Source organism: Rhinopithecus roxellana, chromosome 11 (assembly GCF_007565055.1).
Source record: "Rhinopithecus roxellana isolate Shanxi Qingling chromosome 11, ASM756505v1, whole genome shotgun sequence".
NCBI classification, from domain to species: domain Eukaryota; kingdom Metazoa; phylum Chordata; class Mammalia; order Primates; family Cercopithecidae; genus Rhinopithecus; species Rhinopithecus roxellana.
In genome coordinates, this window is record NC_044559.1 from 2,078,723 (window position 1) to 2,094,987 (window position 16,265).

Below are 16,265 nucleotides of genomic sequence, written 5' to 3' on the forward strand. Positions count from 1 at the left end.
TCAGAGGAAAACAAGCTTTCCCCAGTGGCTTCACCTCACAGTTCTAGTTTCCAGAGCTGTGAGCAAATAAATTTCTTTCGTCAAAGCCACCCAGTTGCAGTGTTTTGTTGTGGTAGCCAGAGCAAACAGATAAAGTAGTAAGTCCCTGCAGCACCCTAGGAGGTTCTGCTTGTTGCCATTCCCCAAAGACCATCCTGGCTATGACGAGGGCAGGCGTGGTTGTTTGGGAGGAGACCACTGTGGAACAAAGAGAAGGAAGGCTTGCTTGATGCAGCAGGGAGTAGACTACAGATTCAAGAAGGGCTCTAGAAAGGTCCCGCGATTGAGCTTGTCAGGGAAACTCAAGCTGTATGTAGTTCTTGCTCTCCTGTGCCCTGCAGGATGGCTTGACCCATTTCTGTTCTCATGCCAGACCCTAAGGGCAGTGTCATCTGGGCCACAGACCCAGGCCTAATGGGTCTGGTGAACTGACTTGTGGGCTATTCTTATGCCTTCACAAAACCCACCTTCACCACCTGGCTATTGTGACTGGCATCCCTGAGGCTCTGTTTCTTTGTGTGTAGAATCAAATAAGGACACGTCATGTGCTAGCAATCCACCAGTATAGGGCGAAGGCTCAGCAAAGAGGAGTTCTCTCCTCCTCTGCTTTTTCAGGTCAGGAGCAAATGCAGATCGGGGTGGGGACAAGGTAAACACATAACTTGGGTGGAGATCTGATTGATTAATAACTCATAAATCATCTGAAACCATACTTTCCTTTTGCTAGTCAACCCTCTGTAAACACTCAATGTGTTCTTACCTTGTTATTCCCAATGATGTCGAAAGCGTAGTTGCCCTCTCCAGTATAAAAGTTGGATGCAACTTTTCCTGTATGTACCTGTCTATAAGGAGTCCTGCTTGTCACAATGGTAGGTAACTGGTTTTATATATAAAGGCTAGAAAAGCAAAAGAGAATATGTATTCCTTATTTTAATATGCTGTGATGTGTGCTTCTACCGCATAGCATTGAATGGTAAATGTGACCTAGTTAGGAATCTTCTGTTATTACCTGCAATTCAATGTGCAGCCCCCCAAAGTGGTGGGATTGTACTCTGCACATTGCGAAAATTGTAATGAGTTTAGCACTAGTTCTATTATCTCAGACATAAGTTGTTTCTCCTTCCAGTATTCTGGGGATCAATTAGATTTCATAGCTGTCTCTGATTCTTGGGTCCCATGTGAGTAATTTGAAATTAAAAATAGTTTCAGAGCTACATGACTGCATTGTTTTTGAGATGAGGGAACTGAACCTGGGGCGGGGAAGGAGCTGCCACTGGGGTCTCACCGCAAGCCTGTGAATGAGCTGAGATAGGAACCCAGGCATCCCTCTCTCGCTGCCAGGGGCTCCCAAACTTGGCTGGGCAGTGGAACTCCCGGGGGAATTTTTGAAGAACACTGACACCCATCTTCCACCCTGACACTCTGATTTAATTGGGCTGCAGTGAGAACAGGGCATCAATTTTAAAAGCTGCCCGGGTGATTTTAATGCTTACTCAAGTTTGGGAATCATTTTCCTAGGCCCTTTTCACTATCGTGTGTTAAGGAAGAATCTTGGGTTTTGGGGGTTTTATTTGTTTGTTTGTTTGTTTTGAGACGGGATCTCACTCTGTCGTCCAGGCTGGAGTGCAGTGGTGTGGTCACGATTCACTGGAGCCTTGACCTTCCTGGGCTCAGGTGATCCTCCCATCTCAGCTTCCCAAGTAGCTGGGACCACAGGCGAGCGCCACCATGCCCAACTAATTTTTGTATTTTTTTAGAGACAAGATTTTGCTATGCTGCCCAGGCTGGTCTTGAAGTCCTGGGCTCATGCAATCTGCCCACCTCAGCCCCCCAAAGTGGTGGGATTACAGGTGTGAACCACTGTGCCTGGCCAAGAAAGAATTTTGCTTCAAAATTTATAAAAACCCTTGCAAGCTTTTCTTGTGTCTTAAACTTGATCTTTCTTAAAACATTCTTTGCTAACTCCAGGGAATGAACTGGGCTGCCCTTGGGGCTGCAAGCGAGATGAGGCAAGAAGCAACCAGTCAAGTGGGAGGAGCCAAGGGAAGCTGGAGAGGGTCCTCAGGAGGAGACCCTGGGCCTCCTCTGGGCCACTCGGCAAGACAAACGAACTCTCAGAAACTGTCCTGAGACAGAACTGGGGATGGTAAAACAACAGTGGGGTGGGAGGTCCTCCCCATCTCCACTCGACTGGCTCCTCCAGCCCGTCCTCCATGCAGCCTCACAGTGAATTTAGCAAGCTGCGGAGCTGGCAATACTGCGGCCTGCCTAAGATCCTGAGGACCCCCAACTCTTTATTAACTTAAATTTATTAATTTATTTATTGTTATTTTTAGTGGAGATGAGTTTTTGCTATGTTGCCCAGGCTGGTCTCTAACTCCTGGGCCCAAGTGATCCTCCCACCTTGGCCTCCCAAAGTGCTGGGATTGCGGGTGTGAGACATTATGCCTGGCCAGACCTGCAACTCTTGATCATGGGATAAGACCCTTCCAGGAACAGTAATTTACCTAAAGAGACACAACTTCTAAGAGCACTGCCAGTCTGCTTCATCTCAAGGCTAGCAGCACCATCTAGAAAACCCAAGCCCATTCTGGCATCGTGGTGTATCTCCTGTGCCTGCACATATCAGGAGCTCAGGATTACTAAATGCAGGAAAGGAAGACATGAAGGGAGGGAAGGCTGGTGGCAGAATAGAAGACAGGAATGAAAAGAAGCTTTAGAGCCTCTCTATTCAGGGGTGGGCCTCACACCAGCAGTGTGGGCATCACCTGGGAGTTTCTGTGTAAGTCTGAAGACCTACTGAAGCAGAATCTGCAGGTTATTTAATAAGCTCTCTGGTCAGGCACAGTGGCTCATGCCCATAATCCCAGCACTTTGGGAGGCTGAGGCGGGCGGATCATTTGAGGTCAGGAATTTGAGACCAGCCTGGCCAACATGATGAAACTCTGTCTCTACCACAAATACAAAAACTAGCCGGGCATGGTGGTACACTCCTGTAATCTCAGCTACTCAGGAGGCTAAGGCAGGAGAATCACTTGAACTCGGAAGGCAGAGGTTGCAGTGAGCCAAGATTGCGCCACTGCACTCTACTCTGGGCGACAGAACAAGATTCCATCTCAAAAACAAACAAAATAAAACAAAACAAAATAAACTCCCAGGAATGCACATTAAAGCAGCACTGGGTTGGTCATTGTACCTGGGTTCTCACCTGGGAGACTAGGTAAAGATACTGAGGCACTGACCCTGAGACTGTGTGTTTCCTATGAGCTCCCTGGGTAACTCTAATGCTTACCCAAGTGGGAGAACCCCTCTTTTTACAGGGGAGGAAAACTGAATTTCAGAGAGAGAGAGAGAGAGAGAGAGAGAGTCAGTGTTAGGCTATTTCTGAGATACTGTCAAGTGGGTAATCTCAAAATTACATAATTTGCTCTCTGCTGTCACCATGTTTGGACTCTCCCCTGGTGGTTCAATCTCGTGCCTCTGCTCTAGAGCTGCAGGAGACTTGGGGATTTTGCACATGTCACTTGTCCTGGGATGCAGCCCTGCTTGTCCCTGTTGACTCTCCTGCTTTGTGACTCAGTGAAACAAGATCCACAAGATTCCAGTGATCCCCAGTCCCCCAAGAGCCCTCTTTCTGCATGAAAGGAGTAAAAATGCCGTCAACAAGGCTGGCTTTTTGGGGGAAAAAAGTTTAGGTTTCCACCCTGATTTCGAGCTGAAGGTTCCTCAAAAGAAGAATGAAACAGAACAAGTGCCACTCCACGTCCTGGCTTGAGCTCAATGTATCAAGCGTTGTGTTGTTTTTAAAGAACTTCTTTCTTTCTTTCTGGCTCTAAAACTCATACATTTTATTGTAGAAAATTTAGAAAATAAGAGGAAAAGTCCAAAGAAGAAAATTGTCTTAATCCTCCCATCCAACAATGACTTGTTATTTGATACAAAACCTTCAGTGTGTTCTGAGCATCTCTCTCCGCATCACGGGAATCACGTTTTCATAGCCTGCTTCATTTCATGTGGTGACGTGTGGTCATCATTTGCTCATGTGACTTCACCTTCTACCCTGCTGGCTCGCCAGGTGTTCTTCTGAGTCACTGTTCTCCACCAGCTCTGTTCTTGGGCATTTTGTTTCTTTCCATTTTTCCACTGTAGTGAGCATCCTTGTGGAGGAGTCTGTCTCTGTGTCTGTGCCATTTTTAGGATCACATCTTGGAGATGAAAAGGTGAAACCAAATGTTGTAAATGGTTTTAAGAATGTAGATATATAGTAGCAAATTGTTCTCCATAATAATTGTTCAAAGTAAGTCATTCTTGTGCATATCACCTCCCATAGATGTCTCTATTTCCCTCTGGGCATTATAAATTAAAAGATTATTCTCACCATCCCATTATGTTTGTATTTCATCTACATTTTACATTGCTTTTGTTATCAGTAAGTTGAACTTTTTCATGTGTTTATTCATCATTTCTGTGTGTGTTTGTGTGTGTGTGTGTGCGTGAAATGCCACTTTATTTCTCTTGCCATTTTTCTGTTTAAGATGTTTTTTCTTCCCCCATTGGTATGTAATGATATTGTTCTGAAAATTTGATATCTTTCTAATTTCAGTTATGTTCTTATGACATTTATATTCTCAAATCTATTTTTTTATGCTTAGAATAAGTACTTATGTATATATGCTGTGATTATTTTATGATCTTATTGTAAAAACTTAATCCTTGAATCCTTTTAGAATTCATTTCATTAATGGGGACTCAAGTAGGAAATTAACTTTGTTTCTTCCCCAAATAGTTTGCCACTTGTTCTAATACCATTTATTGAATAATCGCTCTCCACAGAACTCAAATAACATGTTTATTTTATAATAAACTTCTACATATATTTATACGTTCTGGGTTTTCTTTTTTTCTTTTTTATCTTATCCAACTACCTTTGGAACTTTCTAGGTTCTCTATTTTTATCCCTGTGTTTGCCTTTTTTTTTTTTTTTAAAGACAGGGTTTCGCTCTGTTGCCCAGGCTAGAGTGCAGTAGTGCTATCATGGCTCACTGCAGCCTCAACCTTCCTGGGTTCAAGCGATTCTCCACCTCAGCCTCCCAAGTAGCAGAGACTATAGGGGCACACCACCGCGCCCACCTAATTTTTGTATTTTTTGTAGAGATGGGGTTTCACCATGTTGCCCAAGCTGGTCTTGAACTCCTGAGCTCAGGCAATCTGCTTGCCTTAGCTTCCCAAATTGCTGAGATTACAGGAGTGAGCCACTGTGCCCTGCCTATCTTTCTATTCTTATATGAGTAACATACTACTTCAAGTAACATCATTTCATAATAAATTTCAGGAATCTTGCAGAATAAATGCCTTCATTCCCATTGTCAAAAGACAAAATTACAACACATTTAGTTTAAAGATCTTAATTGACCTTTTTCTTTTTTTTGAGAAGGAGTCTCACTGTCTCTCCCAAGCTGGAGTGCAATGGCACAATCTTGGCTCACTGCAACCTCCGCCTCCCAGGCTTAAGTGATTCTTCCGCCTCAGCCTTCAGAGTACCTGGGATTACAGGCGCGTGCCACCATGCCCAGCTAATTTTTCAGTATTTTAGTAGAGAATGGGTTTCCTCATGTTGCCCAGGGTGGTTTCAAACTCCTGAGCTCAGGCAGTCCACCCGCCTCAGCCTCCCAAAGTGGTAGGATTACCGGCATGAGCCACCATGCCTGGCCCTTAATTAACTTTTACTTGTAAGTCTATAATCAGGCAATACCTCATTCCATGAAATAGATTGAGTGTTCTGCAGAGCTGACCAGAGTAGTTTGGCTTTATAGACAGAAAGAGCCAGAAAAAGCAGAAACAGAGAACAAAAAGTAAATTGGTCTTTTCAGAGTGACTTTGCTTATAAGTTAAAGCAGAGGGGACTTTCTCATCATGTCAGCTAAAACTGGCCTGTTGGGCATTTGGCTATTACCTCTCACTCTCTCCTAATTTCTTAGAAGGTTGGATAAGCAACTTAGTTTTGGCTTAGTGACAGAGAACTTCAGCAAGGGCGACTGCATTTTGATTTGGTCTGTTGGGCCTAGTGCAGGAGCTCAGTCCAAACACCAATGGCCTCCTATACATTTTATTTAACACCATCTTCCCTTTCAAAAGTTCCCAGAAATTACCGTGTTAAGGTTTGTTTGTTTATTTAGCTCATCTCAAAAAGATGGCAAAGTCAACTAGATACTTTTCCTTGTTCTAAATTTCAGTATAGATTAACTGGTTTGTTCGTGGAGTCATAAAAGATGCCATTATGACCTAGGAAATGAAGTTCTTAGCCTCACAGTCTGTGTTTATAGCCTGGCCCCAATTTTTTCATCATATCTCCAACTAATCCAGTTAACTATAATAAGTCTTCAACTATATATTTGTGTTGCTTCTCTTCTATATCTTTGTTAATGTTTCATTCTTCTCATGAAACTCCTCATTCTGTCCTTTAAGTCTTACATATGCTGCAAAGAAGCTAAAAATTGCCTTATTTGTAAGGGTTTCCTGAACTTCCTCTGCAATGAAACAGCACACTTATCGTTGTTGCCCCATGCCTGTTGACTCCTGTTTGCCTCTTTCTGTAGTTCATGCTAGTGACTTGTGCAGGTCTTGTTCCCTCGCTAGGTCATCCGAGGTTAGGAACTCCACCTCATAACCTCTCACCAGAAACCAGCCGAGGTCCTGGTACACAGCACTCAGTCAAGGATTATCCTCTGAATTAATTCATTCTCCACCCTGACCTTTCTTCACATTACAGAATGTTCTCCTGGGCGGCTTCGTGATCTTTGCCACCTTCGTGACTTTATGCAATGCATCATGCTATGTCATACCTAATGAGGGAGTTCCAGGAGATTCTACCAGGGGTAAATCTTGGCTTTTCAATGTTTATTATGTTATTGCAGCCTGGCAGATGGACCTGTCTGCAGATGAAAGCCTTTGTGTTTCCGTTTGTTTGTTTTTTGAGATAGTCATGCTCTGTCTCCCAGGCTGGAGTGCAGTGGCACCATTTCGGCTCACTGCAACCTCCTCCTCCTGGGTTCCAGTGATTCTACCTCCTCAGCCTCCCAAGTAGCTGGGACTACAGGTGTGTGCCACCATGCCTGGCTAATTTTTGTATTTTTGGTAAAGACAGGGCTTTGCCACATTGGCCAGGCTGGTCTCGAACTCCTGACCCCAGGTCATCCACCTGCCTCGGCCTCCCAAAGTGTTGGGATTACAGGCGTGAGCCACTGTGCCTGGCCTCACTTGGGGAGCCTTCTAAGAACACAGTAGCCTGGGTCCTGCACCCAGAAATACTGATTTCATTGTTCTAGGGTAGAGCTGAGACATGGGTGGTTTTCAAGTACCCAAGATGTTTCACATGTGGGTTGAAACATCCCAGGGTTGAAAACCACCAATGCAAAGCAAAGGGAAGTGTAGAAGTAAGAGACTTATCCAGAGATAATCCAGCAGGAAAAAACATGGTCCCAAGTACCCATAGGCTCACATGGCTACCTGATTCAAAAAAAGGGCCTTATTTTTTTCTTTTCTTTTTTTTTTTTTTTTGAGACGGAGTCTTGCTCTGTCCCGGGCTGGAGTTCAGTGGCCGGATCTCAGCTCACTGCAAGCTCCGCCTCCCAGGTTCACGCCATTCTCCTGCCTCAGCCTCCCGAGTAGCTGGGACTACAGGCGCCAGCCACCTCGCCCGGCTAGCTTTTTGTATTTTTTTAGTAGAGACGGGGTTTCACCGTGTTAGCCAGGATGGTCTCAAACTCCTGACCTCGTGATCCGCCCGTCTCGGCCTCCCAAAGTGCTGGGATTACAGGCTTGAGCCACTGCGCCCGGCCCTTATTTTTTTCTTGAAATATCTGTTCTGAAATAAAACTTAGAAGGATGTAAGCTTTCTGTAAGAAAACATTATCAGCAGCATGAACTGAACAGTACTGGAATTAGCCATGGGTGAATACAGGAGCACCATTCTTAGATACCTTTAAAATTATTGAGCTCCTCTCTCTCTGGGAGGGGTATAGATAGTAGGGGCAGGACTCAATGTCCTGATAGGCCTTGTTCTCATTGCATGACTTGCACTGATGATGTTGTGTGTATTGTTTTAGAATGCACGGATCTCGAAGGAAACAAACACCCAATAAACTCGAAGTGGCAGACTGACAACTGTGAGACATGCTCTTGCTACGAAACAGAAATTTTCTGTTGCACCCTGTAAGTCTCAAGCCAGTGCTGGCCAAGAGGGGGATATAGCTGTTCTCTGAGGAACAGCTACTCTCTCTTGCAAAATTCCAACCTTCAGGGGTTTAGTTTTTGTTTTAGTTTTTTCTAGACTTTACATAGAGTAGTTTTAGATTCACAGCAAAACCGAGCAGAGGTACAGAAATTTCCCATATGCCTCCCACCCTCACACATGCACGACCTCCCCATTATCAACATAGTCCACCACAGTGGTATATTTGTTATGATTGATGAACCTACATTACACATCATTATCACCTGAGTCCATAGTTTATGTTAGGGCTTACTCTTGGTGTTGTGGTATTGGGGGGTTAGCTTTCAGTCCTGTTTCTTTTTAAAAAATTGTGGGCCAGGCACCGTGGCTCACGCCTGTAAACCCAACACTTTGGGAGACCGAGGCAGGCGGATCACGAGGTCAGCAGATCAAGACCATCCTGGCTAACACGTGAAACCCCGTCTCTACTAAAAATACAAAAAAAAAAAAAAAAAAAAAAATTAGCCAGCCGTGGTGGCGGGTGCCTGTAGTCCCAGCTACTTGGGAGGCTGAGGCAGGAGAATGGCGTGAACCCGGGAGGTGGAGCTTGCGGTAAGCAGAGATTGCGCCACTGCACTCCAACCTGGGCAACAGAGTGAGACTCGGTATCAAAAAAAAAAAAAATTGTGGTAAAATATACGTAACATAAAATGTACCATGTTAACAATTTTAAATGTATACTTGAGCAGCATTAAGTACATTCACACTGTTATGGCATCACTGCCATCCACCTCCAGAACTTGTTCATCTTCTGAAACTGAAGCTCTGTACCCATTAAGCAGTCACTCTCCATCCCCTGCTCCCCAGCCCCTGGCAACTACCATTTTACTTTCTGTCTCTATGATTTTGACTACTCTAGGTCCCTAATATAAGTGGAATCATACAGTAATTGCTTTTTTGAGACTGGCTCATTTCACTTAGCATAATATCCTCGTGGTTCATCTCTGTTGTAGCATGCGTCAACATTTCCTTCTTGGTGGTTCATCTGTGTTGTAGCATGCGTCAACATTTCCTTCTTGTTCAAGGCTGAATCATATTCTGTAATACGGAGAGACCACATTTTGCATCTCCATTCATCTGTTGATGAACACTTGGGTTGTTTTCCACCTCAGTCTGATTTCTTTTCTGTTGTTTTTGAAACTTGATAAGTAGCTTTATTCCAGATGGGCTCCTGAAGACAGGAAAGAGTATCTAAATGGTCTGACACTATTCTAGAGATTGGCCCTGGTCATCACTGCAGTCTGGGCCTTGTAGATTTGCAAAAATAGCAGTAGCTCTGAGCATAGGCAGAGGGATTAGATGTGAGGGGTAAAGGGAGGATCTGTAGTGTGCCTTGCACCATAAAACTTATGCTGCTTCACTGCTCAAGTTTAACTCACGTCAACCCAAAGGCTATGCAGATGTTTTCTGCTGGGTTGCTATGGACACCAGAAGTCTAGAACTTGAGCAGACAGAACACAGAGTACCCTCAGTGCGGTCCTAATTTACCTGTTTCCTCAGCAGCTATGTCCATACCAGCTACCTAACTCCCAACCCCCCAAATCCATCTAACTTCTTCCTGTAGCCTTGGCTTGTAGTGTTTTGCAGGAACAGGAATGGATCTGATGGCAGAAGCATTGGTGTCAAGGGGCATTTCCCAAACTTGTCTAATCACAGACTCACCTGGGAAGCTTGATGAAATACAGATTCCTGGGCTCCATCCTAGAACTGATGATCAGAATCTGTAGGTGAGGGGCCAAGGAGTCTGAATTTTAACAGGTGCCTCGAGAATCTTATGAGGACACCATGAGTAGAGAAGCAAGCACTTAACTTAGATCAGAACACCTGAGTCCTACTGAACGTGAAGTGCCTGGAGAGTTCCAGCCACATTTATTGAGGAGGCCCCATGCTAGGTGCCAATGCAACAGAGGAATATTGGACTGAGAGATGGCTGGCTGCTCAGAGCAGGCTCCTGGGCATCGCATTGGCCGGATCACTGGGTATTACAGCTGAGCCTTGATTTTGTGGCTCCAGGGATTTGTGATTGTCTTTATATCAAATGTTAATGTCACTCTGGTAGAGTGTGATTGTATCCCAGCCAGGTGAAGGACTGGTGACTGATCCCTCCCTCACAAAGGAGCGCAGGTCCCTGGCGGCTAAAGTGTCCATGTCACTCAGATTTGGCATCCCTGCCCTATTCTAAGATTCTCCACTGTAGGCTGGGATTCTCATGGGCCTGGTGTGGAAAAGAGCCAGGCTGCTCCTTGCAGTGAAGAGGGAAGAACCTCACTATTGGAGTCAGAGTAACTTGAGTCTGAATCTCCATTCCCTTGTATACTAGCTGTGTGACCCTGAGTAAGTTTCTGAATGTCTCTGAGCCTCTGTCTCCTCACAGTATAATCAGGTATAATCAAGTGGCTATAAGAATTAAATGAGATTCTGCTATATATTCTTTAACCCAACAAACACTTAAGGTCTTCTCTGTGCCAATTCTGTGTCATGTGAGCCTGGGACAGTAACTGACACCTGGTCAGTTTTCAAAGTGCCCTTTCCTTTTCTCCTGCCATGCTGCCTATTCCATTTGGCACACTGCTCCACAAAGGGGAAATGAATCAACGCCTTCTTCCCTGGAAATGCCTCACTTCCTACCAAGTTTGTTTTTCTCATGAACTTTTTTCTCCTCCATGGAAAAATACAAACTTTGATTAAGCTTTTTCTGGAAGAAGTTTTTGGACCCACTGCACCCTCTGTGGGATGCTGCCCAGATCTCAAGGTGCTCAGTGGCAGTGGAGCCTGAGGCTGGGGGCCCAGGCAGAGGCTCCAGGGCAGGGCATGGGAGATGTCCTGGGCTCCACGCTGCTTGGACCCAGGGCTAGCTCCCTGGCTTGGGTGAGGAAAAGGCAGTGGGAGACGAAAGGCCAAGGTCATCCAACCACTGATTCTGGATAGCTGAATATCCAATGTTGACAGTTTCTCTTCCCTCTCTCTCTCTGCAGTTTCATCTATAGAGCTAAGTCTGGTTTGCATTGAAATAAGCATCCAGTAATACGCCCTTTGCCTTACCAACTTGTACTTGCACACAGGCAGAGGAGATTCACCATTTCACTTCCTACCATGAACTAAAAGAATTGTATCTCTTCAACAAGCACCACTTTATTTTTAACCTTTTTTTAAATTGTGGTAAAATATATACTACATAAAATGTGTCAGTGTAACCATTTTAAAACGTACAATTCAGTGGCATTAAGTACATTCAGAGTACTATGAATGTACTTAATTTCCAAATCTTTTTAATGACTCCAACCTGAAACTCTATATCCATTAAACAATAACTCAGATTCCCCATCCCCCAAACCCATGGTAACCTCAAATCTACTTTCTATCTCTATGAATTTGCCTACTCTAGATATTTCATATAATTCACACGATGTTTGTCTTTCCGTGTCTGGCTTATTTCATTTAGCATGTTGTCAAGGTTCATTCATGTTGTAGCATGTATCAGTACTTCATTCTTGTTTCTGCCGGAATAATATTCCATGGCATGGCCATACCACATTTTGCTTATCCATTTATTTGTTGAACACTTGAGTTGCTTCTGCCTGTTGGCTAAAGTAAGAAATGTTGTTCTGAATATTAGCATATAATGTTTGTCAATATACGAACATTGGCATATAATGTTTGAGTCCCTGCTTTCAATTCTTTTGGGACATATGCCCAGGAGTAGCTTTCTGGGTCATATGGTAATTTTTTGTTTAACTTATTGAGGAGCTGCCAAGCTGTTTTCCACAGCAGCTGCATCATTTTACATTCCTACCAGCCAGCAATCACCTTTAAATATGAAAGGTTTTAAATGACATTTCCCCCAATTTTCTAAGTAAAACATATGAATTATAGAACCATGGGGAAGTATAGGAGAAAAAAGAAGAAAAACGTACTCATAATCCTGACTACGTAAAGATAATAACTATTAATATTCTATATTATTATTTATGTATTTATTTGTATTAAAAAATTGACACAGGGTCTCACTATGTTGCCCAGGCTGGTCTCAAACTCCTGGGATCAAGCTGTCGTCTCACTTTAGCCCCCTGAGTAGCTGGGATTACAGGCATGTGACACCATGCCTCAGCTTCTATCATCATTTCTTTATGTCTCTTTTCTACATTTTTTTTCTTTTACATAGTGGATATCAAATTTTATATCACAATTTTGTGGACTGATTTTTCCACTTAATATTCTAGCATTGGGCTGGGCATGGTGGCTCATGCCTCTAATCCCAGCACTTTGGGAGGCCAAGGCGGGTGGATCATTTGAGGTCAGGAGTTCGAGACCAGCCTGGCCAACATGGTGAGACCCCCCCCCCCCATCTCCACTAAAAATATAAAAATTAGCTGGGGGTAGTGATGCGCTCCTGTAATCCCAGCTACTCAAGAGGCTGAGGCAGAAGAATCGCTTAAACCTGGGAGACGGAGGTTGAAATGAGCTGAGATTGTGCCACTGCACTCCATCCTGGGTGACAGAGTGAAATTCGTCTCAAAAAATTAAAGTAATAATAATAATAATAAATATTCTAGCATTAGTATCATCTCATCTCATCTCATCTCATCTCATCTCATCTCATCTCATCTCATCTCATCAGAACTCTTCAGAATATCTGTATGAACTGCAGCTCAATTAGAGGTGGTCTCTGATTTTCATCAGCTTCTCCCTGGGCTCCATGACACTGGCCCGGAGTGACTCATTGCTCCGGTTGCTTGAGAAAGCTCCTTTGCCAACAGGCCTCCAAGTCAGGGCTGGGATTTGTTTCCTTTCCACATTCTATCAACAATATGCTAGCTGCTTCCTGAACAGGGAGGGTGGGAGGAGCCAGCATGGAACAAGCTGCCACTTTCCAGAGTAGCTAGACTTGCCCCTGGGCCTGTCAGCACCTACTGCTGACCTTCTGTGCCTGCAGGATGGAATGTAGGGGTAGGCTGTGTGACTCTATGGTACAAAGTGGTCCAGGTTCCTGGAGGCCACACTCTGGGGCTGCCAGCCAAAGGGTGCCCTTAAGTTGGAGCATGGGTGACTTCCTGAACAGAGCTGGCACTGGGGAGGGGGTGCTGGGGGTCCTTTCTCTTCTAACAGGCCCCCGTTTTGTCTCAATGACAGTGTTTCTACACCTGTGGGTTATGACAAAAACAACTGCCAGAGAATCTTCAAGAAGGAGGACTGCAAGTATTTTGTGGTGGAGAAGAAGGACCCAAAAAAGACCTGTTCTGTCAGTCAATGGATAATCTAATGTGCTTCTAGTAGGCACAGGGCTCCCAGGCCAGGCGTCATTCTCCTCTGGTCTATGATCGTGTAGCCATGCCTATCAGTAAAAAGATTTTTGAGCAAACACTTGAATATGTGTGTACTTTTAATTTATAACTTGTGTATGCATTGATTTAATGCACATTATAAAGAATATAAAACATTTTAAAAGAGAGACAAAAATACACATGAATGGCCAGGCACAGTGGCTCATGCGTATAATCCCAGCACTTTGGGAGGCCGAGGCAGATGGATCATTTGAGGTCAGGAGATCAAGACCAGCCTGGCCAACATAGTGAAACCCCATCTCCACTAAAAATACAAAATTAGCCGGGCATGCTGGCAGGCACCTATAGTCCCAGCTACTCGGGAGGCTGAGGCGGGAGAATCACTTGAACTTGGGAGGCGGCGGTTGCAGTGAGCCAAGATCACATCAGTGCACGCCAGCCTGGGCGACAGAGTGAGACTCCGTCTCAAAACACAAGCAACCAACAAAAAAACCCAAACCCAAACAAAACAAAACAAAATAAATATGAATAAAAGTTCTATTTTTCCTAAGCTCTATAATAGGTCATTGTGCATCCCTTACTTGGGGGAACACTGCCACTCTTACTGTTTCTGATGTCTGCATTCTGCTGCCCGTGTCCTGCTGTCTGGCGAATGATGAAAAAAATGTATGTCTTCAAGCTGGAATTAGATCCCTTTACAGTGTTCCTGTTTATCCCTCCTTCCTCTTCACCAGGAAGTATCTTCTGTGATGTATCCCCCACATTCCTCTGTGTTTGCTTGAGGTCAAAGCAGCTTAGAACAAGACAGCCTGAAGAAAGTGCCCCCGAGACCACATGCAGCCCGAGGGGAATTAAAGGCCAGAGGCTCTGCCTTGCAGATAGAGCATGGCCTGGGTGCAAGGCCCCAGTATCAGTTATCTCTTGCTACACACAGACCACCCAAAACTTAGTGGCTTAAAACAATGACAACATCGATTCTCTTTTGATTGTTTCTGTGTCAGAAAACATCTGTTCACTCAACAGGTCTATACTGAGCACCTGGGTCAGGCAGTGCTCTGGACCTGGGGATACAGCAGTGAAGCAGAGAGATCTCAGGAGAGAACCCTGCTCTCCTGGGGCTTGGAGTCAGCTGTGTGTACGCGACAGATCAGAAATGAGCAGAGTCATCTGTTGAACAATCGGTGGGCAACTGATAAATAGCTTTATTTTCCCCTGTCCCCTATCTGTTCAAACATGCTATGTGGGCCAGTTGAGCAATTCAGAGAGGTCCCTAAGCTTTCTTGGTCACCTTCGGATAGTTTAAAAAAGTGGTCTGAGTTACATTTTGAGTTATACAAAGTCTCATTCCAGGGGCTGCATCTGAATTGAGAGGCAATGGGGGACAGGGGAGTTAAGGGCTCCTTCTGCCTGAGGTCATGTTCTAGGCTGACTTTTCATGGGACTTTTGTGGGCCTCTCTCTCCACAGCTCTCCTTCCACTCACAGCCTATGGCTGTTATCTTAGCTTCTGCATCAGAATCTGTGTCTCCTGTTGTTTTCTAATGAGGTTGCCTTGCCCCTTGTAGGAGTCACTCTTGGGTGAGATCCATAAAACCCTGCTATGAACATCTCCTTTGCTGAGGAATGTGGGGAAGCTGCTGGCAAATCCACATGTATGGAGGACCTCTGTCAAAACTGATGCAGAAAGAAGTGCTATTTTAACATCTGGTCGCAAGTAAATAATGTGGGTTATAATCTGGGCTGTAAACTGGACGTGGTGGCTTATGCTTGTAATCCTGGGTGAGGTGGGAGGATCGCTTGTGCCTAGGAGTTCGAGGCCAGTCTGGGTAACACAGCAAGACTCTGTCTCTACAGAAAAAAAATTTTAAACCAGGCATCATGTTGCAGGTCGGTAATCCCAGCTACTCAGCAGGTTGAGGCAGGAGAATCGCTTGAACCCAGGAGGCAGAAGCTGCAGCGAGCCGAGATTGCGCCACTGCACTCCAGCCTGGGCGACAGAGTCAGACCCTGTCTCAAAGAAAAAAGAAAAGAAATAAAGAATCTGGGTTCTGACATTTATTTATTTACTCAATGTATTTTTTTCTTTTCCTTTCTTTTCTTTTCTTTTCTTTTCTTTTCTTTTCTTTTTTTTTGAGACCCAGTGTTGCTCTGTCTCCCAGGCAGTGTAGTGGCGCGATCTCGGCTCACTGCAATCTCCGCCTCCCGGGTTCAAGCAATTCTGCCTCAGCCTCCTGAGTAGCAGGGACTAAACGCGCGCGCCACCGCGCCCGGCTAATTTTTTTGTGTTTTTAGTAGAGAAGGAGTTTCACCGTGTTAGTCAGGATGGTCTCCATCTTCCGACCTCGTGATTCGCCCGCCTCCGGTTCCCAACGTGCTGGGATTACAGGCATGAGCCACCGCGCCCGGCCTATTTACTTTAGAAAAACAAATGTGGCAAAGGTGGAATCATACAACATATGGCCTTTTGTGTCTTATGATATTCATTTTTGCATCTGAACGTTCAAGTTAAATAATATCTACCTTGTGAGGGCATTTGAATCACTTAGAATGGTCCTCGGCACAAAACTTGCCTTAAAAAAAATTTGCTTCATTTAATTTCGATTTATTCACGAGGGCCTAAGGGACGTTGTTCAAGGGCTGGGAGAAAGTGTGCGCCTGCGCTCTGCGCCTTCT

General features: G+C 44.7%; 1 protein-coding gene across 1 annotated transcript; it reads left to right on the top strand.

Moving 5' to 3' along the window:
- Positions 1-861: 861 nt before the first annotated feature.
- Positions 862-13,674, top strand: MSMB (microseminoprotein beta). The gene is made up of 4 exons (XM_010370358.2): positions 862-908; positions 6,809-6,914; positions 8,145-8,250; positions 13,442-13,674. Exons 1-4 carry the CDS (start codon positions 906-908, stop codon positions 13,569-13,571), a joined length of 345 nt encoding a protein of 114 aa, XP_010368660.1. The 5' UTR covers positions 862-905; the 3' UTR covers positions 13,572-13,674.
- The last annotated feature ends 2,591 nt before the right edge of the window (positions 13,675-16,265 follow it).